This window comes from Nyctibius grandis, chromosome 3, assembly GCF_013368605.1.
Source record: "Nyctibius grandis isolate bNycGra1 chromosome 3, bNycGra1.pri, whole genome shotgun sequence".
Taxonomy (NCBI): Eukaryota; Metazoa; Chordata; class Aves; order Nyctibiiformes; family Nyctibiidae; genus Nyctibius; species Nyctibius grandis.
In genome coordinates, this window is record NC_090660.1 from 4337215 (window position 1) to 4363146 (window position 25932).

At 43.5% G+C, this 25932-nt stretch overlaps 1 protein-coding gene across 3 annotated transcripts in view; it reads left to right on the forward strand.

Moving 5' to 3' along the window:
- Nucleotides 1–2675: 2675 nt before the first annotated feature.
- SLC12A7 (solute carrier family 12 member 7) overlaps nucleotides 2676–25932 on the forward strand; it is a 74913-nt gene continuing 51656 nt past the window's right edge. For 2 of the 3 annotated variants that reach the window (XM_068396916.1, XM_068396913.1), the window contains exons 1-2: nucleotides 2676–2893; nucleotides 24592–24686. In XM_068396916.1, the coding sequence (XP_068253017.1) occupies nucleotides 2788–2893; nucleotides 24592–24686 (201 nt within the window). In that variant the 5' untranslated portion in view covers nucleotides 2676–2787. Of the gene's footprint in view, nucleotides 2894–3520; nucleotides 3608–24591; nucleotides 24687–25932 lie in introns of those variants that run through there. The other variant, XM_068396915.1, reaches the window with a different exon arrangement.

The following is a 25932-nucleotide window of genomic DNA, read 5'->3' on the forward strand; positions in this document are numbered from 1 at the left end:
GTACCTGCTGCATTCCTATCTTGCCAAACAGAAAGACAGTAATGGTCCAGAGCTCTGTGTTTTCAGTGAACATCACAAACTGCAAGCTTTTTCTTTTTTTCCTTAGCAGAATACTCATGTAATGTTATGATTCCAGCATTGTGCTTTTTAGACACAGATCTATACAATGTCTTAATCTTATTCTACTTTTGCTCTTTTATTTCTTATTCCTAGAAGGGAACTATCAGAGTAGCCTGGCATTTATCACAACACTACTTATCTCATGCTATTTGAAGAGAAATGAAAATAAATCAACATAAGAAGTGAGTTACTTTTCCCAGTCCCAGGTCCTCATTGTGCAAAAACTTTGCACAAAACATTGTGCAAAAAAAAGAGGCTCACAAACCACAGCTCCCAGATTACAGGGTGTCCCTGTAATGGGCGACAACCCACAACCCTGTATGAACTTACCATCCTTGCTCCACAGAACCGCACCTATTTTTCATCAGATGGCTCTCCGTGGTTATGACAGAGGAAACAGAAGAGAGCTGGAAGAGGAAATGCTGCCTCTCTTCATTCAAAAGTTGTTTGGTCCAAAGCTTGTCTTTCTTTGGCGCTTAGCTATTTTACACAAAAAAATCTGTATCAGGTTGAAGTAAAACCGAAGGCTGCAGTCCTAATTTCTCCCCACTCAACCTTTTGTGCACGCCATATGACACTGTATGATACAGTTTTCATCTTTATTGTACATAAGTTTCTTTCAATAGACTTCTCAAGGCACCAGATGGATGGTACTTAAAACATGATCAGCTATTTAAAATTTTCTTCTCGATGCTCATATGTGATCCCGTGCCTTATACATTGCATGCTGTTCAGTCCTTGTTCTGAGGAGACAATTGTTATTTTTTTGTACATGATGTTTTAAAATTACATTTCCTATCCTAATTTATCATTGTATCTCGTTCCTTAGTACCATTAGTTTTGTTAATAATCTGTGCCATGACAAAATGAGCTTTAACATTAAAAGTGCCCCAAAATATCCTTGGCTCTGCAGGTAACATCATTAACATGTTGGAAATCTGCTGTCACTAGCAAAGACACCATTCCGAATACTTTCTTGAGCCTAGAAAAAGGCAGAGGGAGGATGAAAAGACACATCCTCAACACAGAAACTCCTTTTTCATGCAGTCACTGTTCTCGTTACTGTAGTTACACCATGGTTTGAATGGGGGTGGAACTGGAAGCCCATACCAGATATCAAAATGTTACCATGCCCCTCTCACTCTCCTTTTCTTGCTGCCCTACCACCTCCACATCTGTCACTTCATTGCCACCTTTCATGGCCAGAATCACTTTCCCCACCCCTTTCTTTGAAGGCCTGTATGCTGTGGGAGAGGTTGTAGTGTTAGGTAGACATCTTCCATCCCATGAAGTATTGGACCCACAAACCCACGAGAGTCCCCTTCCAAAAGGCATAGATATGGACTGACATGAATAGAGTCCTTCTGCTCTATTCTAGCACTTTGCTGGGAAGGTAGAATAGCAGGAGACCAGAAAAAAAGCCCTTGGTTTCCAAGACTGTTTTCTCTGCTTTTGAAGTGGAGATGCTACAACGTCCTCTGGGAAAAAAGTTCAAGGTAACCAAGAGCTACAGCTCATCACTAGTGCTACTTCATTAATATTTTATTTGATACACTGTCCATCCACTGATTCATTGCCATCTGCTTCACTCCAGGTCAGATCTTACATGCTGACTCCAACCTGAATCACAGGGCTTTTAGCTGTCCCCTGCAACCCGTGGCTACTGTGTAGGCGGGCAGATTTCTGGGAACCATCTTCATCTCCTGGTAGTCCCAAGGCACACAGTGGACCTTCTCCTCCACTTGTCCAAAAGGTGACCTGGAAAGCCGCTGCTTGGGCCTTCTGGATGCTGCCATCCCACAGAATCACAGAATCACAGAATCAACCAGGTTGGACAAGACCTCTGGGATCATCAAGTCCAACCATTGCCCTCACACCACCCTGTCAACTAGACCATGGCACTAAGGGCCATGTCCAGTCTTTTCTTAAACAAATCCAGAGATGGTGACTCCACCACCTCCCTGGGCAGCTCATTCCAATGTCTAATAACCCTTTCTGAAAAGAAATTCTTCCTAATGTCCAACCTGAACCTCCCCTGGCGAAGCTTGAGGCTGTGTCCTCTTGTCCTATCACTAGTTGCCCGGGAGAAGAGGCCAACTCCCACTTGACTACAACCTCCCTTCAGGTAGTTGTAGACTGCAATAAGGTCACCGCAGTCTACAACAACAACTACATCCCTTTAGAGACCTGGATGATCAAGGCACTACACTCTGGCTCTGGTTTTCTTTGGAAGACAGTTTCTGCCTGCTGGGATCTGAGGAGCAGCAGCCTGGTGGCCTTAGCACTGCACGGATACCCGGCAAGGCAAGGCTTGAGAAGAAGAGGATGCATTTTTTTTTGTGCCCAACAGCCATAGCTGAAACCAAACCAAACAACACCGGGCAGCTCACGCTTCCAGACACACGGGCACACCCTGTTTCCCCACACACTTCTCCTTGCCAACGCCCCACGAGGGAGCCCAAAACCTCCCACCGACCTGTCCCGGTTTCGAGCTGGGAAGTTGCGTGTATGCAAATCAGAGCTAGTCACAGAGGCGGGGGCGGGGGCGGCACTGAGCCACCGCCCCCCGCTGCGTGAGGAAATGGCTCTCCCGTGAGGGAGGCGGCAGCGCCGGGCTCCATCTGCCCGCTGCCCTGGGAGGAGGCGCCAGCGGGTCCCGGGGCGGCCATGCCGATCAACTTCACGGTGGTGCCGGTGGAGGCGCAGGGCGAGGAGCGGCATGGGCAGCGGCAGAAGAAGGAGGGGGAAGACAACGAGAGGGACGAGAGCTCCGGTGAGAGACGGGGGAGCGGGGAGGTGCCGTGGGGCAGCGCCCGAGGGCAGCGCCGTCGCTTTGTGTGTGGGAGAGCGGGGCTGCGGCGTGGGGCGGGCCGGTCGTCGCCGGAGGGCCCCGGTAGCCCGGGGAAGGGCTGCATCGCCTCTCCGCGGTGCCGGGGCTACCTGTCCAGGTGGAGAAGCGCGCCTCGGGAGAGGGCGAAGGTCCGGTGCCTGCGGTAGCCGAGGGCTTGTTTCTCGTTGTTTCCGTAAGCTGTCGCCGCCGGCCAAAAGGAGGAAGTGCCCCCGGGGGGCTCGGACCGGGGGAGCCGGGCAGCCCGGGGGCGGGCGCGGCGCCTGCCCGGGGCGCTGTGGGGCGGCCAGTCCGCCCCTCGCTTCGGGGGGGAACGGGAGTAACCGGCGCCGCTGGCAGTTCAACAGGCCGGCGTGGAAGCTCTGTGTAAGAGGCAAGTCCTGCTGGAGCTCACTAGAGGGGAGGTTCAGGCTGTGGAGGAGAGCACAGCCTTACCTGGCTCGCTTCAGGTGCTTGTCCAGCCGTGAGCTTTTATGCACCAGCGACCGTGTCTTGGCTTCAGTCGGTGTTCGGTACCTGATGGCGTGGTGTTGGGAGCCTTCCCTCCTGCTAGGCCTTGCCCCTGCAGCCGCCCGAGGGAGCGGAATCAAGCCTGAGGTGGAGCTGGGGTGAGGTCAGGGCAGCCTCTTCCGTAGCGGGGTGAGTGTTTGTCTATAGGCGGTGGTGGGGAAATGAATGTTTTTCTCGCTCGGCTGATAAGGCCCTGCTAGGGAAGCAGTAACTCTTTCTTTCTCTGGCTCGGCAGCCCTTAACGCTTCCTCTGTATGAAGCGTGTTGCAGCGGCGATACCAAGTATGGTGCTTGAATCACTACTAGCCCTATGAGAGCGAGTTGGGTCTTGCACGTTGTTTTGGACACTGTGTTACAATCAGTACTCATTCTTAATTTTTTTTTTTTTTTTAGATGATCATGGGTGAAAAGATGGGTTTTTGTAATAGGCAATTCCTCGTAACAGCGGCTTCTCTTTTTGTGGTGTAGATCACAGATAAATAAGGCTGATACCATGTGATATGGGATGAGAACATAAAGAAAACGGTTATTTGACAAACTTAATATATTTACATTATTTTAAAGAATCTTTATGCAAAAGAAATTAGGAAGATGATCCAGTAAAACACCAAGCTGACAAAGTTGGGTTGCCTTCTCCCCTCAAGCCCCTGCCTACCCGTAAAAGATATATACTACATGTAATTGCATTTCCTTTGGTATATTCAAGTGATGAGGCTACGTGTCCCAGGACAGGGATTGGTGTGGGGTGGTCCTGCAGCCTGACATCCCCCCAGGGCCCTCCTCAAGACTGTCTCTGCCTGGAGAGCAGCATGGGAGGAACCTAAAGGTACAACCTTCCCCCAGGCTCTTCCACTGCAAAGTGTTCTAATAACTGCTACTTTTTTTTTTTCCAAACTAAATGGAATAAAAAAACCAAAATAGTATAAACTGTGGCAAGAGTTTGTTTCCTGTACTGGATGGATGACAGCCGTACAGCATTAATCTGTTTGGGCAGTTTTCCTTATGGTAGAGCTAGTCAGAAAGGCATGGAGTGTGGTGTTTGGTCAGATGGCATTTTGAAGTACTGAACATACATCCAGACATAGTTAGCCAGGAGTTATTAGGCCATGTGTTATATATGAAGCGTCTGGAAGGCTTGAAACATGTAGAAATCTTGGGAGGGCAAGGGGAAGAGTGGAACTAGCACTTTTGTAGTGGCTTACTTCTAACCTTTAGGGTTGTCATTTAAAAAAACACAATTCTTCATGCAATTAATGAAGTATTTGTGTGGACTAGCAGTTACGTTTGCAAAATATGTTTAAGTTATCTACTGTTATGGATCTATATCACTTGAGTGGATGAATTTATGTATAACTTTTCCTGTTAATGTGCATGTAAAATAGGGAGTGGAAAGGAAAACACTGAAAAGAGAAGGCATTGACTTGTAAACAAGGTATAGTCAGAGACCTCTGACTTCATTAAAAGATTAAATGCTATACTCAGATACAGAGGTTTGAGAAGTGAACGACGACGTGCTTGATGTTGTCTCAGGTATTATATGGATATTTGTGGTATGTAAACCAGTAATGCATAAAAATGCTAAGTTAATGCTGTTTAATCAAATAATTCTCCTTGACTTATTCTTCTGAAAACTTTAAAGAATTCTAAAATACTAGTACAGCTAAAAGCTGTTGTAGTTAAGCCCATCTAAAAGCCTGCTGATGGAGGAGGAGTACTTGCCCTTCTCCCTGCTCCAGCCTTGACAAAAAGGCTAGGGAGTAAATATTTCCTTCCCTGCCCTCTTTCACATCCCTGGGTTCCCTTCATTTTTGCTGGAATTGACCTTGATGCTCATCAGATACTTCATTGGGCTGGTTCAACATGCTAAACTTGCAGAGGGAAAAACATGCTTCCCCTGTTTTGGGGTTGAGGTGAGTGAGTGCTGCAAAAAGTCTGAGAGTGGCTTGAGTTGTGTCAAGGGGGGGAGGAGGGTAAAGCTGAGAGTGGAGATGGAAAAAAAGAGGGAGAATGGGAACTTCCCCTTTGGCTCACCCTTAGCATGTATAGCTCAGCATATAATTTTGTTCCAGTTGTTAAGGAATCTAGAGCTTTATCAGTTTTGATTGAATTGTCTGGCTTAAAAACCAGGTAGCTGTTCTGGAATTTCCTTGACTGCACTAGTACCTTGTTTGAAAAAAAAAACAACCCAACAAACAAACCAAAAACAACCCACCCCAACAAAACCCAAACCAACCAACCAAAAAAGCTCAACAAACCCCCCCCACCAAACCCACAACACTGTTTTTTGCAGGGAAGCAAGCTGTATGCTGTTGAGCCGTTAGATCACTGGTAAAGTAGTTCTGGTATCTTATTAGCAAGGCACTTATCAATTTTTCTGTGCACTTAGCCCCTTTCACACATTCTTACCTGATACTCATCTATGTGATAATGGAGTAGGCCGGGATGTTCTTACTCTATGCTCTTCACTCCTTCATAATCATCTGAAATTCTGTAGCCTTCTGTTTTCTGGTTGTGTGACACCCTCGTGTGTGAAGGAGCAGTAGACTTGGGTGAGTGGCTGTTTGGCTGGGTTATAGCACTGGCCAAAGTAGTACTTGGGAAAAGTAGAGAGGCAGAGTGGAAATTAATGCTTGGATTGAACAATATAGTCGAGGGTCAGAGCCTGCTGACTCAAATATGCACAAAGTAGCAGAAAGCATGTGTGCCTGTGCAGAAGTATATGTGCCTGTGTCTTTTAATGTGTTTGTAATACACTAGAAGGGAACGGTAGTTGGGAAATAGTAACTGGTTGAGGAAGAGAAGGAAACAGGAGTCTGTTGTAGGCAGTAATGGATGAAGATTTGGTGGTTAGAAAGCGACCCAGTGGGAAGAGACCTGGGGGTGCTGATCGACAGCCGGCTAAACATGAGCCAACAGTGTGCCCAGGTGGCCAAGAAGGCCAATGGCATCCTGGCCTCTATTAGGAATAGTGTAGCCAGCCGGTCTAGGGAAGTGATCGTCCCTCTGTACTCGGCACTGGTGAGGCCGCACCTTGAATCCTGTGTCCAGTTCTGGGCCCCGCACTTCAAGAAAGATGTTGAGGTGTTGGAGCGAGTCCAGAGGAGGGCGACCAAACTGGTGAAGGGTCTGGAGGGTCTGACCTACAAGGAACGGCTGAGGGAGCTGGGGTTGTTTAGCCTGGAGGAGGCTGAGAGGTGACCTTATTGCAGTCTACAACTCCCTGAAGGGAGGTTGTAGTGAAGTGGGAGTCGGCCTCTTCTCCCGGGCAACCAGCGATAGGACAAGAGGACACAGCCTCAAGCTTTGCCAGGGGAGGTTCAGGTTGGACATGAGGAAGAATTTCTTCTCAGAAAGGGTTATTAGCCATTGGAATGGGCTGCCCAGGGAGGTGGTGGAGTCACCATCTCTGGAGGTGTTTAAGAAAAGACTGGCCATGGCACTTAGTGCCGTGGTCTAGTTGACAGGGTGGTGTCAGGGCAACGGTTGGACTCGATGATCCCAGAGGTCTCTTCCAACCTCGTTGATTCTGTGAAGATTTATGAGAAATTCTGGCTTTGATTTGTGTTGGGTTTTTTTGTTTGTTTTCTTCACACATATCAGGAGTGACTGTCTATTAGACCTGTCAAAACTTTTGTAAAGTTGATCAAATCTCTGTTTCATTAGCAGCTCTGCAGGTCAGGTGTTTCAAAGCATAACTAGTATTTTTAGCATCCCATAGTATTATGCCACAGCAGCATCTTATTTAGAAACCAATATGAGAACTCTCTGCTACAAAATCTTTTTTAATTGAAGGCCCTCAAATACAAGGAGTATCAATGGCAAACCTGGGAATCTACCAAGAAGTCATCACATAACTGATGAAGCGTGAATACTGTGGATTTCTGTAAAATGCTAATTCCTGAAAAAAACAGGGAATAGTTGAGGCAGGTGTGTGTGTGTGTATATATGTATAAAATATATATATTATATGTAATGGAGGGAAGACAGGCTAATCTCACTGAGATGTCTAGTATCAGTCAGCTTCTGCTTAAACACAGAACCAGTCTGTAGTTCAGAACTTACTGTACAGAAAAATACAGTATTACATGTTCCTCTTCATCCCACTGTAGTTTGTCCAGTTTTCTGTACCCTGAAAAAATGCAATGTCTTCATTTTTATTTTATTTTATTTTTAAATCTCCACAGGTGAGTTATCCCTCTCTGCCCTGTTCATGTGCTCAGCATTTCCAGTACTGGCTAAAGGCTCAGGTCTAGGGATATGCATGGGAGCATGGGTTGGCAAATATAATACTGTTTTCCACATGCTCTTCTAGGCTCCAACAACTTGTGGGCCAGAAAAAGATGAGCCTTCTATGAAACCAGATTTGTTTCTCATATTTTTTGGTCACAGAATCACAGAATCAACCAGGTTGGAAGAGACCTCAGGGATCATCGAGTCAGTTTAGGTTTAGTTCTAAATTTGTTTGTATTTTAAATACACTTGGCAAATTTCTCTTTTCTTATGCGGTCAGGAATTAACATATATATTTGGCATCTCGGCAACTGTGGCAGTAAGATCTGCTGCTCAAAGGCAAATTATCTCTGTTTGTTTTCTGATCCAGTCATCAGATTAAAGGCATCAAATCACACTAATACTTTGTCAGGTCCCTTTCCAGATCACTCAAGATTTTTATAAACCTTCTCCCATCTTAACCCTATCACAGAATCGCAGAATCAACCAAGTTGGAAGAGACCTCTGGGATCATGGAGTCCAACCATGGCCCTGACACCACCCTGTCAACTAGACCATGGCACTAAGTGCCATGTCCAGTCTTTTCTTAAACACATCCAGAGATCATGACTCCACCACCTTTTTTCCAAACTGAAAACTCTTCTTTAGCCATTCTTTACATGGAAGCTAATCAATACTTATTTTTATACTCTCTGTGTGTCTCTGAACTTTTTCCTCGTCTTCTACTTCTGTTAATTTTGAAATGGGGGAAGTTACAGAATTGCACATGATAATCAAGTTAAGAACAAACAGTGATTTTCCCCACCCCCACGTATTTTTGTCTAACATGGACTTTTTTCCCTTTTCCTAATATTCAGGCTGTGGTTTGAAAAGGTGTTTTTATGAAACAATCATAACTGAAATATCTCATTCATGAGAGGTAACAATCAGTTGGAGCTCAGCTGGTTTAGGATTGTTTTCCTTCATGTATGTATATATCTACTCCCAATTTTCTACATCGAATTTGCCTCTTGGTTTAACGTTCATTTAGCCTTGGAGATCTGTAGCTCTCCGCAGTTGGCTTGTGCATTGACTATCCTAAATAACCTGAAATAGTTTAAAACTGTCACATCTCTGGTCACAGAATCACAGAATCAACCAGGTTGGAAGAGACCTCAGGGATCATCGAGTCCAACCGTTGCCCTGACACCACCATGGCAACTAGACCAGGGCACTAAGTGCCATGTCCAGTCTTTTCTTAAACACATCCAGAGATGGTGACTCCACCACCTCCCTGGGCAGCCCCTTCCAATGTCTAATAACCCTTTCTGAAAAGAAATTCTTCCTAATGTCCAACCTGAACCTCCCCTGGCGAAGCTTGAGGCTGTGTCCTCTTGTCCTATCGCTAGATGCCCGGGAGAAGAGGCTGACTCCCACTTCACTACAACTTCCCTTCAGGTAGTTGGAGACTGCACTAAGGTCACCTCTGAGCCTCCTCTTGTCCAGGCTAAACAACCCCAGCTCCCTCAGCTGTTCCTCGTAGGTCAGACCCTCCAGACCTTTCACCAGCTTGGTCGCCCTCCTCTGGACTCGCTCCAACACCTCAACATCTTCTCATGTCTTTTATTTTTGTTGCCGTTTTTTACTAATGTGTGGAATGACTTGTGTCCCAGCAGAACTTCAGTGACCATCTCTGGGAGTAGACCATATTTGTATTCTATTTTCTTAACTCAGTTATTTACCTATGGCTTATCTAATATCTTCTCTTTTATTCTATAGCTACTTTATTTCCTTAAGTATGTTCAGAGAAGGATTTAATCAAAAATCTTTTGGAGTTCTTGGCCCACTGTATAAATTAGATTTTCCATTATCCATGTGCTTGTCGGTTCTTTCAAAGAACTCTTTTAGGCATGTGAGACAGAATCTCCCTTTACAGAAGCTGTATTGGTTGTCCTCCCCTGCCACACAAGTGTCATATTGTATAATACGATGTTGGAATGGAAAATATTATTCCTGTTGCAGATAAATGCGTATCACAGGTATGGGAGTTACACGTAGGGATTTTCTTTGTTCTGAGAGGCATTAACTGTCCAAGTTAACTCCTATGTATGCCCAGCTCTGCCAAGGTGCTCTAATTTTCCCTCTGTACTCGGCACTGGTGAGGCCGCACCTTGAATCCTGTGTCCAGTTCTGGGCCCCGCACTTCAAGAGAGATGTTGAGGTGTTGGAGCGAGTCCAGAGGAGGGCGACCAAGCTGGTGAAGGGTCTGGAGGGTCTGACCTCCGAGGAACGGCTGAGGGAGCTGGGGTTGTTTAGCCTGGAGAAGAGAAGGCTGAGAGGTGACCTTATTGCAGTCTACAACTACCTGAAGGGAGGTTGTAGTGAAGTGGGAGTCGGCCTCTTCTCCCAGGCAACTAGCGATAGGACAAGAGGACACAGCCTCAAGCTTTGCCAGGGGAGGTTCAGGTTGGACATTAGGAAGAATTTCTTTTCAGAAAGGGTCATTAGCCATTGGAATGGGCTGCCCAGGGAGGTGGTGGAGTCACCATCTCTGGATGTGTTTAAGAAAAGACTGGCCATGGCACTTAGTGCCATGGTCTAGTTGCCAGGGTGGTGTCAGGGCAACGGTTGGACTCGATGATCCCAGAGGTCTCTTCCAACCTGGTTGATACTGTGATTCTGTAATTAATCCTTTCACTTTTAATATAGCTACATATATTATTGTGAATATAAGTGTTACTGTTAGCTATGGATATCTCCAAGGGAAAGAGGGGCAAATAAAGGAGGCAGAGTTAAGGATAATGAACTAAACTTCACAGTGGAGTAAGTGGTCCCTTAGCATTTTGGAACTGCTTAAAAATTTCTTTTAGATGGTTGCAGTTTTGACCTTTTTTTGTGAAGGATAGGATCTTAATGGTTGAAATGGACAGCAAAGTTATTATTTTTATGCCATTATGTTAATTTAATGTGAATGAAATGCTAATGTTCTCTTAATTTACTTATTGCCTAAGAGCTAAATGTAAATAATTCTAGTCATAAAACAACTTTAAAGTAGAATATTCCAGGAGAAAGTAATATCAAATGTAGTGATATCAACCCTCTTAATTTTAACTTCTCTGATCCTGTAATGAAAATATTATTTCTGAGATTTTTTTGATCTGTTACTGCTGATTTTTCTACTTGTAAAAGTACTTTTGCGGCTATCAGAATATGGTGAGTAAAGGTCTTCTGGTGTAACTGGTTTTTACTGTTTTTTTTTTTTGTAACAGAGCTTTGCTTGTAATCTTTTCTTATCTTATAATTTTAAAATGACAGTTATTGTGTTAAAAGCTCACAGGTAAGCATTGTAAAGGCTACCTTTGGTAAGGGATATAGTTTCTTACTGCATAGCAGATCTTATTAGCTGCTGCTGGGGGAAAAACCAATTCTGTTCTTTCCGGTGCTACTGCTTGTGTACTGTTTTAGGGAGCCAAATCAGCAGGAAACCAGCTATGACAGAAAAACAATTGGTTTTAAAAAGTTGTTTTAAGAGGCTTTATTTCCTCGAATCAGCTCATTGCAGAACAAGGGCGTTGTTCCCCCCCCAGCCCAATGCAGAAAACCACCCCTTCTGGCAGCACTGGACTGATTAATTTTTCCTGTATCTTTGAACTATGTTGTTGCTTTACATAAAAATAGATACTAAAACATGGGGAATGAAACAACACTATTTTTATTTGCTTACTAATGACCTATAGAATATTATCACAGGGGACTTATTTTCTGAATCTTGAGTAGAAAGCTTGAGGGTTTCCCCCTTAACAAAATGTGTTGCTTAGTTTAAATTAATTCTCCTACCAATTTAAATGGCTTCTCCTACCTATTTTTTTCCCACGCAATCCTTTTGTGGCTTATGTGGTATTTTTTGCATAATCAGATAGTATTTCTTTTCGTAATTGTTTTGATGTACCAGTTGAACAAGGAGCGTTTCTGGCACACATAATTTGTGCAATTATTTGGATACCATGGCTTTGAGAACTGTCTGGACAGTAGCTAGCAGAATTTTAGTCCTGCTAATAGCTTAGCTTATCGTGTCAGGTTTCTATTTACCCTCCACTACCCCAAGCTAATAAGAGTACTTCAGTTTTGGAATATGTTTTCCTTGACTCTTTGCACCTTTGACACAGTGATGACAGCAAAGACAAATTCAGGTGAGAGAAGGTGTCATCACTCTCATTTCTGAACGAGATGTTCATCACTGAACATTTTTTTCTTTCCCTGCTGAGAGAAAAATACGTGAAGTGCATTGGGTGTATGTGGCAAGGTTTTGGTAGAGAGGGTGCTGCAGGGGTGGCTTCTGTGAGAAGATGCCAGAAGTGATGTTGGTAAGAAATGGTAAAAAAAAAAAAAAAAAAAAGCTGCGCGAGAGAGGAGTGAGAATATGTGAGAGAAGCAACTATGCAGACACAAAAGTCAGTGAAGAAGGAGGGGGAAGAGGTGCTTCAGGCACTGGAGCAGAGATTCCACTGCAGCTTGTGGTGAAGACTGTGGGATGCAAGTTGTCCCACTGCAGCCTGTGGAGCAGATATCAACCCACAGCTCATGGAGGACCCCATGATGGAGCAGGTGGAAATGTCCTGAAGGAAGCTGTGACCTATGGAGAGCCCACACTGGAGCAGGCTACTGGCAGGAACTGTTGCCTGTGGAGAAGAGTCCATGCCGGAGCAGGTTTTCTGGCAGGACCTGTGGCCCCATGAGGAGACCCATGCTGGAGTAGTCTGTTCCTGAAGGGAACCTCATGGAAGGAACTCGTGCTGGAGCAGCACTTGAAGAACTTCAGCCTATAGGAAGGACCCTATATTGGAGAAGGTCATGATGAATTGTCTCCTGTGGATGACACCCTGTGCTGAAGCAGGGGAAGTGCATGACGAGAAAGGAGTGGTGGAGATAGCATGTAATGAACTGACTGCAACCCCCATTTTCCGACCCCCTATGCCACTCAGGGGGAGGAGGTAGAGAAGTTGGGAGTGAAGTTGAGCCTGGGAAGAAGGAAGGGGTAGGGGAAGGTGTTTCTAGATTTGTTCTTATTTCTCATTATCCTACCCTCTTATTGACAATAAAATAAATTAATTTCCCCAAGTCAAGGCTGTTTTGCCCATGATGGTAGTTGCTGAGTGATCTCCCTGCCCTTTTCTTGACCCATAATCTCTTTAATCTTATTTTCTCCCCCAGTCCTGTTGAAGAGGGGGAGTGATGGAGCAGCTTGGTGGGCACCTGGCAGCTAGCCAAGGTCAACCCACCACATGAAGTCTTTGAAAACTGTAGTCTGTATGATTTCATATACAGAGTTTCATGTAGTTGCAAAATTGGATGACGTTTTGATGCACTAGGTTGTCCAATGCTACATTCTTGCTATGCTGCCCTAACCCTGCTTTACAAGAGGTTTAGCTGTTTCTTTGGCAGCTTCTCAGCTGTCAAAATTGCCATCCTTGAGTTTTAGGGCATCAAAAGTGTTACCTACTTATTTTTAAGGGTCTGACAGTGTCACGGTTTAAAGCTGGGCCAGCTATTAAACCTGTGGCAGATGCTCTCTGTTAACCCTCCCCCCGCACCGAAGGGAAAGGGAAAGGGAAAAGGGAGAGAGACTTACGGGTTGGAAAGTTAAAACAGTTTTAATAAACTATAATAATGAAAAAGAGTATAATAATAATATTGGAATAATCAAATATATACAAATATCTACAAAACCAAGATTGAGCTCCCCCGATGTCGGCCACGTCCCCACCGGCACTGCAGGGCAGGCTCTGGGAAGGCCCAGGCTGGGCCCAGCAACGGTCGAGAGCTGGATTCAGGGATGCCCGGATCGGGATCGGGGGCAGCAGGAAAACGGACAGAGTCCTCCTTGGACACTGGCCAAAGGCTCAAGCCACAGAAGAGGCCCGAAGCAGCAGAAGCAGCCCAAGCAGGCAGAGGCCCCCAAAAACAGAAGGCTGAGACCCTCGTGATCCCCCCGCTTTATACTGAGAATGACGTGTATGGGATGGAATACCTTCGTTGGTCAATTTTGGGTCACCTGCCCTGTCCGCTCCTCCCTGCAGGTGCGACCCCCCTTTGGCTCTTCACTCGTAAGCAGTGAGGAATTGCTTTCTCTAAGAACAAGTACAGCAAGAGCCTTTCTGCATAACATCCCTACTGGTACCTCAGTGATAACTACAAACTTCGAGTGTTATCAGTCCTGGAAGCAGACACTGTCTGCAAAACATGCAGTTAGTTTCAGAAAGTGCAGTTACTTAGAAGAGACTTAGCTGAGAGTAAAAATCACTGAAAGGAAAATTGGCCTGGTTTAGGCCAAACCAGGACAGACAGTAGTCCTCAGCAATGGATGCATGAGCAGTTAGCAGTATACAAACTTAAAGATGGTCTCTGAATAACTTCACTCTTGAATCACAGCTATAGGAAAGCATGGCTTAATAATGTCTGTGTCAATTGGACAGTATTTATTATCTGCTTCCTGATTTCAACAGCTAGAATTCTTGATTAGGTACCTTAATTAGCTGTATCCTTTAGCTAAGTCATAGCAACCAAAAATAAGTAGCGTGTAACCTGTTCAGGAAGTCATTCTTGGAGCCTTTGGGAGGTGAGATGTTGAGTGGTAACTGCTTTGCAAAAATTTTTTAAACTCGTGTATCTCGGGGAAAAAAAAAATCCTCTCTGGAAGAAGAAATGAAAAACTTGTTCTGTTCCTTGCCCTCTGACAAGGGACACACAAGTTTGAAGCTCTTTAATTTTAAAAGCATCTTTCTACACGCTTACTTTTTGAAGAGAATAAAACCTTTTAGCAGATTAATTCCAATCTTGAAGAATGGGAAGCTTGCGTGTTTTTTTTTTTTTCTAGCTTCAGAAAAGAAAGTTTAGAACATCCTTGGAAAATATGTCAGAACTTCAATTTGTTACCTGTAGAACTGTCCTGATAGAACCTTACCAGGACATATGCGACCTAATAGCTTGATGCCATTGATTAATGACCGGTCCCTGGCAGGGAAATCAAAATGGGGAGGTACAGGAGGCAGGGTTTTTGCAGTGTCAGTGGGTTAAAGCAGCTCTTTTAGGGGCCTAGTAAGCACCAGAGCTGGTTCTAGGAAGGAGGAGCTTTGGGAAATGGGCTTGGAAGGAGCCTTCAACCCTTTCAGCCTTTCCACAGTTGACCATGCTTGTGGCATAGGTGTTAGGATCCCCGAGAAAAGTACATTTTGGATGTGATTCAAAGATTTTAGTGTAGCCAGCTGGTTTAGTGTAGCCAGCTGGTCTAGGGAAGTGATCGTCCCTCTGTACTCGGCACTGGTGAGGCCGCACCTTGAATCCTGTGTCCAGTTCTGGGCCCCGCACTTCAAGAAAGATGTTGAGGTGTTGGAGCGAGTCCAGAGGAGGGCGACCAAGCTGGTGAAGGGTCTGGAGGGTCTGACCTATGAGGAACGGCTGAGGGAGCTGGGGTTGTTTAGCCTGGAGAAGAGGAGGCTCAGAGGTGACCTTATTGCAGTCTACAAGTACCTGAAGGGAGGTTGTAGTGAAGTGGGAGTCGCCCTCTTCTCCCAGGCAACTAGCGATAGGACAAGAGGACACAGCCTCAAGCTTTGCCAGGGGAGGTTCAGGTTGGACATTAGGAAGAATTTCTTTTCAGAAAGGGTTATCAGCCATTGGAATGGGCTGCCCAGGGAGGTGGTGGAGTCACCATCTCTGGAAGTGTTTAAGAAAAGCCTGGACATGGCACTTAGTGCCATGGTTTAGTTGCCATGGTGGTGTCAGGGCAACGGTTGGACTCGATGATCCCAGAGGTCTCTTCCAACGTGGGTGATTCTGTGATTCTACTAAAGGAACTGGTCTGTTCTAAGCAATAACATCCATTTAATAGAACTGAAACAGTTTCTATGAAGTTATTTTAAGGCTGTTACAGAATCTGTGAAATAGATGAAGGCATAAACTAGAAAACAGTGACATATCTAATTTGAAAGTGAACTAATGAATTATGCAGCCAGTCTTAGAGGACCTCTTTGTAATTTAAAAATACTTCTTTTCAAAAAGAGTACTTGCAGTGTTACTAGAATTATATTTTAAAGTGTTTTTTATCTGCTACATCTTAATGCAAGCTCTTTCTACATAAAAATCAATGTTTAGCAACTATACTTATGGTTTGCTTAAGAGCTGCTAATATGTACTTGATGCATAAAATTGGCTTTTTTAATAGCACATCTTTGGAATAGGTTAATACTACTTGTTGCTAATATATACTGATCTGCTTAGTGGAAGTATGTTAAAGTGAATTTATTTGATGGAAAGAAAACTTTAAATGTGTTTATTATTAGATGAAGACGTGGGATGTTTTAGTAAGTGGATCCGGCCTGTTTCACTGAGCGTGGTGTTTACTGCTGAGGGAAATCCTCCAGCTTAATTCTCTTCAGAGAGGTCTGTGACTCTAATGTAGCTTGGCTGTGTCATGTGCGTGCTTCACACTGCGTGATGCCTTAATGACTTGTTTCAGGATTAATCCAATACTAGTAAGAAACAGGATTTGAGGTCTTACAAAAAGCTGGGAGGAAGCAACTGTCAGTTTCCTGTTTCCATTCTTGTTGTGTGAAGAATCAGCAGAGGGGAATGACTTGATTTTCCTTGATCATGAGTGAACAAGATCATGAAGAAAGTGGGCGAAATCCAAGTGAGTCTCTTTAAAGACAATACCGTGGTTCTAATGACTCTTGTACTGAAATAGCAGGTTCTGTACTTCCAGCTGTATTATAAAGACTTTATAAAGAGCTTTTGCAGTGTTTTCATTTGAAGTAGGCTATACTTGATTATAATAGTAGCTTAAATAAAGAAAAAATAAAATTTAGTGATCTTGATAAGGTGATGGATGTAGTATTAGAATCCTCCATTATGTAAAGTGGTTTACAAGGAGCTTTAATTCAAATGATGAAAAAGGCATCAATAACCTTGTCTGAACACATCTCGCCTCTGAATTTTTGCATCAGATGGGTGCAGTAACCTGCAACTTTGAAGTAGATTGCACTGAATTTAAGAATTTGAGTTCAGTGCAATCTGTGTCAAAGTTGCAGGTTATTGGTGCCTTTTACATCATTTGAATTAAAGCAAGGCAGTGGCTTTTGAAAGCCTGCATTTACATTAGAGCTCTAAAGAATACTTATATATTTTTGGATTAGGAGTGATAAGAAATTAAATTTTTAAGAGTGAGTTCTCTAGTTGCCTGCCAATTCAAAATTTGGACATATAGGAAGTAAATATGCATGATGGAGAGGAGAGAATTACATTTTTTGCCACAGGGCAGCTTTCTTGGATGTGACACTTCTTTATATCAGTATTAGTGACTTTTAAACCTTATGTATTTTTACCTTAAAAAGTTTGTTTACGTCAACAGTAAATGTTTGTTTACCCTTGTGCAGAAAGGATCTTATCTTCATATTCTCTGTTTGTAGTGGTTTGTTCTTAATGTGACTGAATACTAACTTAATAAAAATGTTACCATAGTTTTTATTAAAAACTTATTTTTCACCTGTGTCTGGCTAACCAGAACCTACTTCAAGGTACATGGACTGTGATTAAGAGTTGCTGTTTTGGAAACTATGAAAGGTTAGGACTTTTCTGTGAAGTATTATTCTTCAGCTGCATTCTGCTTTAGGCAGCAGCATATAAAATAAAAAATTTCTAGCGGGAAGCAAAACTTTTAAATTTTACACATGTACTTGTTTAGAGAACAGCTATACCTTGTCATAGCCAAGCTATCTTATTTGAGTTTTGATCATTTGAGTTTTAATCATTCTCACGTCTTTGAACACCACGTGTATTCTTTTGCCATATAAAAAGAATCTGCTTTTGTTTTTCAGATTGATGTTAAACTCTTAGACCATGACAGGAGACATGGTTACTTGCTTTTTTTTGGACAAAATATGTTTGAATACAGAGGCAGATAAGAGCATGTCTTGAACGTGAACAATGATGACAGATATAGCATGAGACAGCGAGGAAGCAGTGAATCTGGAAAGGATTTAGGGGTCAGACTGGAATAGAATAGCATGAGCTTGGTTAATGCTGTGGTAAAAAGGACTAGCCTGATCCTTGGAACAGAGATGTGATGGTTATACTTACGTAAATAGCATGATTGAGACTGGTGGTAGAAGGCTGGATTTGACTTTTAAAGTTTGAAATTTTTCTTGCATAACTTAAACTAGAGAGAATGTTGCCACAAAAACTATTAAAGCTTAGGAAAATGTTGTATGAACTTAACTGTGTCAGTTTTTCAAAAGGATGGTTGAGGTGATACGATAAGTAGAGTTATCTTCAGAGCTAGAAAATACCAGTACAAGTGGCTAAATTTGGAAAGTGTAGTAGGATGTTATAGCTAGAAGTTTGAAAAGAAGCAAATTTAAATAGAAAAAAGGAACAATTTGAGATTTTTTCCAGTAATAAAAAACCCCTAGATCTTTAGAAAGGTAAATTGATAGGTTTTTTTCTTATTTCAGATCTGAAAACAGATACACTGGTCAAATCTCAGTATGTTTTTTTCAAAGTTACAGAGGCTAATGCAGAAATGAAATGTGCAACCTGTGGAAAGACAGGAAATCAGATTAGATGGTCTAATATTTTTGTCCTTAATCTCTTGAACAGGAATCCTAGTGTAAATTTAAGATCACTTAAATGATGATTTCCTTCTACCCCAAGCTGTGCTCTGCCACTTTCTCTAAGACAAGACACCCATAAAACATTTTTTTTTCATACACTAGCTCTTGATTTGGTGGGGGGGCAGGGCAGGGTGGGAAAGGGGGAAAACCAACCACTATAGTTTTATGATTTAGTAATACTGGCATCAGTGCTAAGGAAGTGGATTGATTGCTCGTTCCTACACTGCTGGTGTCTCTAGTGACAGCACAAGCATTTGTGTACTGACTGTAAAAGGGGAAACATAACCCCCGTTTTCAAGAAGGAAAAAAAGGAAGACCCAGGGAACTACAGGCCAGTCAGTCTCAATTCTGTGCCTGGCAAGATCATGGAGCAGATCCTCCTGGAAACTATACTAAGGCACACGGAAATCAAGGAGGTGATTGGTGACAGCCAACATGGCTTCACTAAGGGCAAATCGTGCCTTAGTTGGTGGCCTTCGATGACGGGGTTACAGCGCTGGTGGATAGGGGAAGAGCGACTGATGTCATCTACCTGGACTTGTGCGAAACATTTCATACTGTCCTGCATGACATCCTTGTCTCTAAATTGGAGAGACATGGACTTGACAGATGGACCACTTGGTGGATAAGGAATTGGCTGGATGGTTGCACTCAAAGAGTTGTGGTCAACGACCTGATGTCCAAGTGGAGACCAGTGACAAGTGGCGTTCCTCGGGGATCGGTATTGGGACTGGTCCTGTTTAACATCTTTGTCAGCGACATGGACAGTGGGATTGAGTGCGCCCTCAGCAAGTTTGGGATGACACCAAGCTGTGTGGTGTGGTCGACACGCTGGAAGGAAGGGATGCCATCTAGAGAGACCTTGACAGGTTTGAGAGGTGGGCTCATGCAAACCACATGAAGTTCAACAAAGCCAAGTGAAAAGTCCTGCCTGTGGGTCGGGGCAATCCCAAGCACAAATACAGGCTGGGCAGAGAATGGATTGAGAGCAGCCCTGAGGAGAAGGACTTGGGGGTGATGGTTGATGAGAAGCTCAACTTGAGCTGGCAATGTGCACTTGCAGCCCAGAAAGCCAACTGTATCCTAGGCTGCATCAAAAGCAGTGTAGCCAGCAGGTCGAGGGAGGTGATTCTGCCCCTCTACTCCGCTCTTGTGAGACCCCACCTGCAGTACTGCATCCAGCTCTGGGGCCCCCAACATAAGAAGGACATGGAGCTGTTGGAGCGAGAATAGAGGAGGGCCATGAAGATGATCAGAGAGCTGGAGCACCTCTCCTATGAAGACACGCTGAGAGAGTTGGGGCTCTTCAGCCTGGAGAAGAGAAGGCTCCAGGGAGACCTTCTAGCAGCCTTCCAGTACCTGAAGGGGGCCTACAGGAAAGCAGGAGAGGGACTCTTTACAGGGGCATGTAGTGACAGGATGAGGGGGAACAGTTTTAAACTGAACGAGGGGAGATTTAGATTAGAATTTAGGAAGAAATTCTTCACTGTGAGGGTGGTGAGACCTTGGAACAGGTTGCCCAGAGAAGTTGTGGCTGCCCCCTCCCTGGCAGTGTTCAAGGCCAGGTTGGATGGGGCTTTGAGCAACCTGGTCTAGTGGAATATGTCCCTGTCTGTGGCAGAGGGGTTGGCACTAGATGATCTTTAAGGTCCCTTCCAACCCAAACCATTATATGTATCTATGAATACACAAATTCATCTGGATTAAAAGTAGCAGCAAGAATAGAAACAAAAGCAAAATAACTCAGCTTAGTAATTTTTAACTGGTATCATACCTTAAAGTATTCTACCTGTCAAAGTTTGTGTGGATCACTGTTCAAATTCATATTTCTCAGAGGTTTCAGAGCAAAGTGCTGTCTTTTGCCTCTATGACCAACACTTTGAATTGTGATACGCAGACGTATTTTTGATATAAATTTCGTTTGGTGTCTGGAAATGTTAATGAGAAATCATCTGATGGCATTGGCAGTTCTAAACTCGAGGCTAGCACAGCTCTGAGATGGTTTGTGATAACTTGTGTGGGTTACACTGTATCATCAGTTGGGGTGTAGGGGAGTGCACACAGTGATCATCTGCATGAGCGCTCTGAATATTACCTCCCAAACTTGAGATATGTCTCTTACCTTCTCTGCTTGCAGCTGTATTATCTCGTGTAGAAAAGAAAATGGCATTTGTCATGATAATTTCCATGTATTTCTCTTCTCCCGGGCAACTAGCGATAGGACAAGAGGACACAGCCTCAAGCTTCGCCAGGGGAGGTTCAGGTTGGACATTAGGAAGAATTTCTTTTCAGAAAGGGTTATTAGACATTGGAATGGGCTGCCCAGGGAGGTGGTGGAGTCACCATCTCTGGATGTGTTTAAGAAAAGCCTGGACGTGGCACTTAGTGCCATGGTCTAGTTGCCATGGTGGTGTCAGGGCAACGGTTGGACTTGATGATCCCAGAGGTCTCTTCCAACCTGGTTGATTCTGTGTTGATTCTGTGTTGATTCTGTGTTGATTCTGTGTTGATTCTGTGTTGATTCTGTGTTGATTCTGTGTTGATTCTGTAAATATAGCTACACCCATCACAGTGTTTGAACCTCTGTAGAAATCAAGAGTAGGAATTTTTTCATGTCCCATCAACACAGAGAATACCAGACAGGCTTCTAAGGAAGGAACCTTAGTTATGGCTTTATTTTGTCTGCTGGTCCATCAGTAAGCAGAGTTGTGCTGTGGTATGTGTACATTCCATAGCAGATTAAAAATAGTAATAATAATTTAAAAAGTATACATTTGGTTGAGGGGGAACAGATTTATTGATAGAGTTTAGGCTTTGATCACCTTAGGTTACGTGGAATGGAGTGCCACATCAGCAGGTTGTTTTTCTTGGGTGTCATTATACTATAATGAAGCCCATAGGAGATTTTTTTGTTGTTGTTTTATTTTGCCTTTTTAAACTTTTTTTTAATACCAGCGGTGGTCCAAGATGAAATATTGGCTCAGATGGACTACTAATCTAGTCCAGATTTAAGATTTTTGCCTCTAAACCCTCATAACTTGAATTATTTTCAGAAATCAAGCAACAGTAAGTATAGATTTTTGGAGTGCTTTAATTGCAGAAGCTTTAGCTGGATTCCAGAAGACACGTGCAGCTTAGAGGAATGTCTAAAACTACATTGGAAGTTATTATAGATACCATAGATAAATTAGAAAGGTGGGCAATCACCAACCGTATGAAGTTTAACAAGGGAAGGTGCTGGATTTAGCACCTGGGACGTGGCAACCCTAGATCTACATACAGACTGGGGAATGAGAGGCTGGAGAGTAGCCCTCCTACTGGGGGTTCTGGTCGATGGCAAGTTGAACATGAGCCAACAGTGTGCCCTGGCAGCCAAGAGGGCCAGCTGTGTCCTGGGGTGCATCAAGCATAGTATTGCTAGCTGGTCGAGGGAGGTGATTGTCCTGCTTTACTCTGCACTGGTGCAGCCTCACCTTGAGTAGTGTGTGTGGTTTTGGGTGCCACAGTATAAGAAGGATGTGAAGATACTGGAGAGTGTCCAGAGGAGAGCCACAAAGATGGTGAAGGGTTTAGAGGGGAAGCCGTATGAGGAGCAGCTGAAGTCACTAGGTCTGTACAGCCTGGAGAAGAGAAGACTGAGGGGAGACCTCATTGCGGTCTACAGCTTCCTCCCAAGGGGAAGTGGAGGAGTAGGCGCTGGCCTCTTCACCCTGGTGACCAGTGACAGAACTCGAGGGAATGGCAGGAAGATATGCCAGGGGAGGTTTAGGTTGGATATTAGGAAAAGGCTCTTCACCCAGAAGGTGGTGGAGCACTGGAACAGCCTCCCCAGTGAAGCAGTCATGGTGCCAAGCCTGACAGCATTCAAGAAGCATTTGGACAATGCCCTCAGACACATGGTGTGAATTCTGGGGTTGTCCTATGCTGGGACAGGAGTTGGACTTGATGATCCTTGTGGGTCCCTTCTGACTCAGGACATTCTGTGATTCTATGATTCTATGATTTATTGTATGTTTAACTCACCTGCACACCTGGGAAGAGTTTGAGTTGACGCAGTTTCAAAGAAGCCTGAGGGAAAGGTGATTTGTTTGTCAAGCATTGAACAGGCTGCCTAGGAAAGTGGTGGAGTCACCATCCCTGCAGGTATTTAAAAGATGTTAGATGTGGTGCTTAGGGACATGGTTTAGTGGTGGACTTGGTCGTGTTATGTTCATGGTTGGACTCTGATGCTAGGTGGTTTTGCCAACCTAAACGATTCTATGATTTGATTATCTTTAAACTTCCTCACAGAATTCAGGGGAATAGGGTTAAACCAGAAAAACACTGAAAAAGGATTTGAAGAGCAGGAAACTAAGTTCTGTGGTTTTCCATTTGAAGTCTGTTTGGTGCATTTGACAAGACTTGTTAGAGACACTGTGCTCTAAGCTTTTCTTGTTGGAGCAAGCCAAGTAACTCTTTGTTTAGAAATACAAGCACATAAAGGAAGACTTCATTATTCTCCTACCTACCACTTAAAATACTTAATGTACAGTGCTGAGATGCTGATTTTTACCTCCAGAACTGGTAAGACAAAGCTATATTCTTTAACCTCAGAATTATGAATACTGATTCACATTAGTCATTTGGCTACCCTTTTGATTAGTCTAATGATACCCACTGAAGTCATAACTCCAGTGACGTTACACTCTGTATGAGCACAAAACAATACTTGAAATTTCCCAGCTCACTTTTTGAAGGGATTGGAAGTACCCTGAAGGGAGTACTAATATTTAGCTAGTAAGTACTTGTCAGTAGGCAAGAAAGTCAATAGAAGTGTGGCCTTAGCAAGACAAATCAAGCAACCTTATTTTTATTCTAACTTGTGAATGTGCCTTGTAATGAATGCTTTATAAAAACTTTAGCAAAAATAACGTGGTCATTTCAAGGAATGGAGCTAAAAGAAAAACAATGTTCCAAAAATCTTGGTAAAAAAAGTGCAGTGTCTTAACTAAGCAGCTCTAGTGCTTGTATAATTTAGCAAGGTGATGAGAGGAATTAGCATGTATTTGCTTGGGGACAGAGTTGCTTTTGTTGAATGACTGATCTGGACAGGTTAGATAGATGGGCCGAGACCAATGGCATGAGGTTCAACAAGAACAAGTGCCGGGTCTTACACTTCGGCCACAACAACCCCATGCAGCGCTACAGGCTGGGGGAAGAGTGGTTAGAAAGCGGCCCGCCGGAAAGAGACCTGGGGGTGCTGATCGACAGCCGGCTAAACATGAGCCAGCAGTGTGCCCAGGTGGCCAAGAAGGCCAATGGCATCCTGACCTCTATTAAGAATAGTGTAGCCAGCCGGTCTAGGGAAGTGATCGTCCCTCTGTACTCGGCACTGGTGAGGCCGCACCTTGAATCCTGTGTCCAGTTCTGGGCCCCGCACTTCAAGAAAGATGTTGAGGTGTTGGAGCGAGTCCAGAGGAGGACAACCAAGCTGGTGAAGAGTCTGGAGGGTCTGACCTCCGAGGAACGGCTGAGGGAGCTGGGGTTGTTTAGCCTGGAGAAGAGGAGGCTCAGAGGTGACCTTATTGCAGTCTACAACTACGTGAAGGGAGGTTGTAGTGAAGTGGGAGTCGGCCTCTTCTCCCAGGCAACTAGCGATAGGACAAGAGGACACAGCCTCAAGCTTTGCCAGGGGAGGTTCAGGTTGGACATTAGGAAGAATTTCTTCTCAGAAGGGGTTATTAGACATTGGAAGGGGCTGCCCAGGGAGGTGGTGGAGTCACCATCTCTGGATGTGTTTAAGAAAAGCCTGGACATGGCACTTAGTGCCATGGTCTAGTTGACATGGTGGTGTCAGGGCAACGGTTGGACTCGATGATCCCAGAGGTCTCTTCCAACCTGGTTGGTTGATTCTGTGATTTTTTTGTTGTTGCCCAGAAGGTTCACGTGAAGTTCTGTTATCAAGTGCTTTTAAGTAAACTAGAAGGATGGGGCAGGAGAGAGATCAGTATATGTATTAAAGAATAATAAGTAACAGTTAAGAGGCAGGACACTACACAAAGATTAGTCTGTTAAAGTAAACTTAAATTCCTTAAATGTGGACATTGAGTCCACATGTCTGGGACAAAGACGTAGTGTGTGGCAGCTACGTCCAGTGTTATCTAGAATCTGTTCTTAAACCAGCATCTTCTGACTATTCCTTTTATGGTAGACCTTGTCTTTTTTCTTTTGTTTCTAATTGTTGCACTTTTTCACCAGGGGATGGGATTGCCAAGGAAAGTAGTCCCTTTATTAACAGTGCAGAGATGGACGGAGGAAACATGTTTGAAGGAAAGAATATGGCCCTCTTTGAGGTAAGTTAAATACCCCAAAAATGTATTTCACCTTTTACTGAGGCTCTGGTAGTAAGATGAAAATAAGCAAACTCCTGTATTCTTTCTCTCTTGAAACTTAGTGGGGGGAAAAAAAATCAATTTTAATAACTTTTCAGCAGTTTGCTTCCATTTCAGTGGATTTGAACAGAGTAATAAAAAAAATGCTAAGATTTTTTTTTTTCCTTCTATATTTTAGTTTATCTGTATAGGCAAGAACAGTAAATTTTGGTATGCATTGATGTGAAGATATGAAATAAGCTTTCTTGCATTTAAAAGTTTTGGGCTAGGATCTAGATATTGTTGTTAGAGAAAGCTGCTGAAAGTTAAATCTGGTGGTTTTAACAAAGCAGTACCCGGTTTTAAGAAGAATTAGCAAATATATTATGTTGAACAGGGCAAATACAGACTTCTCTTAAAGCAGCAAAACTATAAAACAAACTGTGATAGGCCGTGACTTAATTATATTGTCCAATTACAGTGTAGAGCATACCATAGCTATTTCTACTTTCTAATATCGGCATCTACTTTATAATGCAAGTTTAATCCTGTTTAATTCACTGAATGATTGCAATCATTTACAGAACAAAAAAGTATGTTGATATGCTACATTGAAGTGCCACTTTTGCAATGAAATAGTACTTTTAGTAAAGTTAATCTCAGATTATAGATAATGCTGTTACAGTGTTGTCCTGAAACCCTAGTGACTTCATCACCATTGCTGTTGTAGTGGTGAATCTTTTTTGGCAGTATATATGTTTCATAGTATGTTTCCTACAATCTTATTTTTCTCATGTTCTCAGCTGACTTGTATTTAAATTTTTCTATAAACTGCTACAAAGAAGTTTGGCTATTATAACAATGATTATCATGACCTGATGCCTCGGTTCTTGTCTTTCTGTTTGCAATCCTGTGCTCTTATCTTCTTTCCAATATTTGATCTCGTGTACTTGATTGAGTTCTCTGGTTCTGCTTTTCTTGGAATCCTTTTATTGTATATGCTTCTCCTGGGTTTTATCTGTTTTAGCATGTTTTTGTTTTGTAACAGGTATTTGGCTAAAGAAAGATGGGCCGACTGCTGTGTCGAGTAATATTACCTATGTGCAGTTCCATATGATAGGCATACGTGCCTGTATTTTCAACAAATGAATACTTTGGAAGTAGTGTGCGTGGTTTAAGATAAAATATGTAAGCCTGCAACAGTAGGGTTGAGAATAATCCTTAAGTA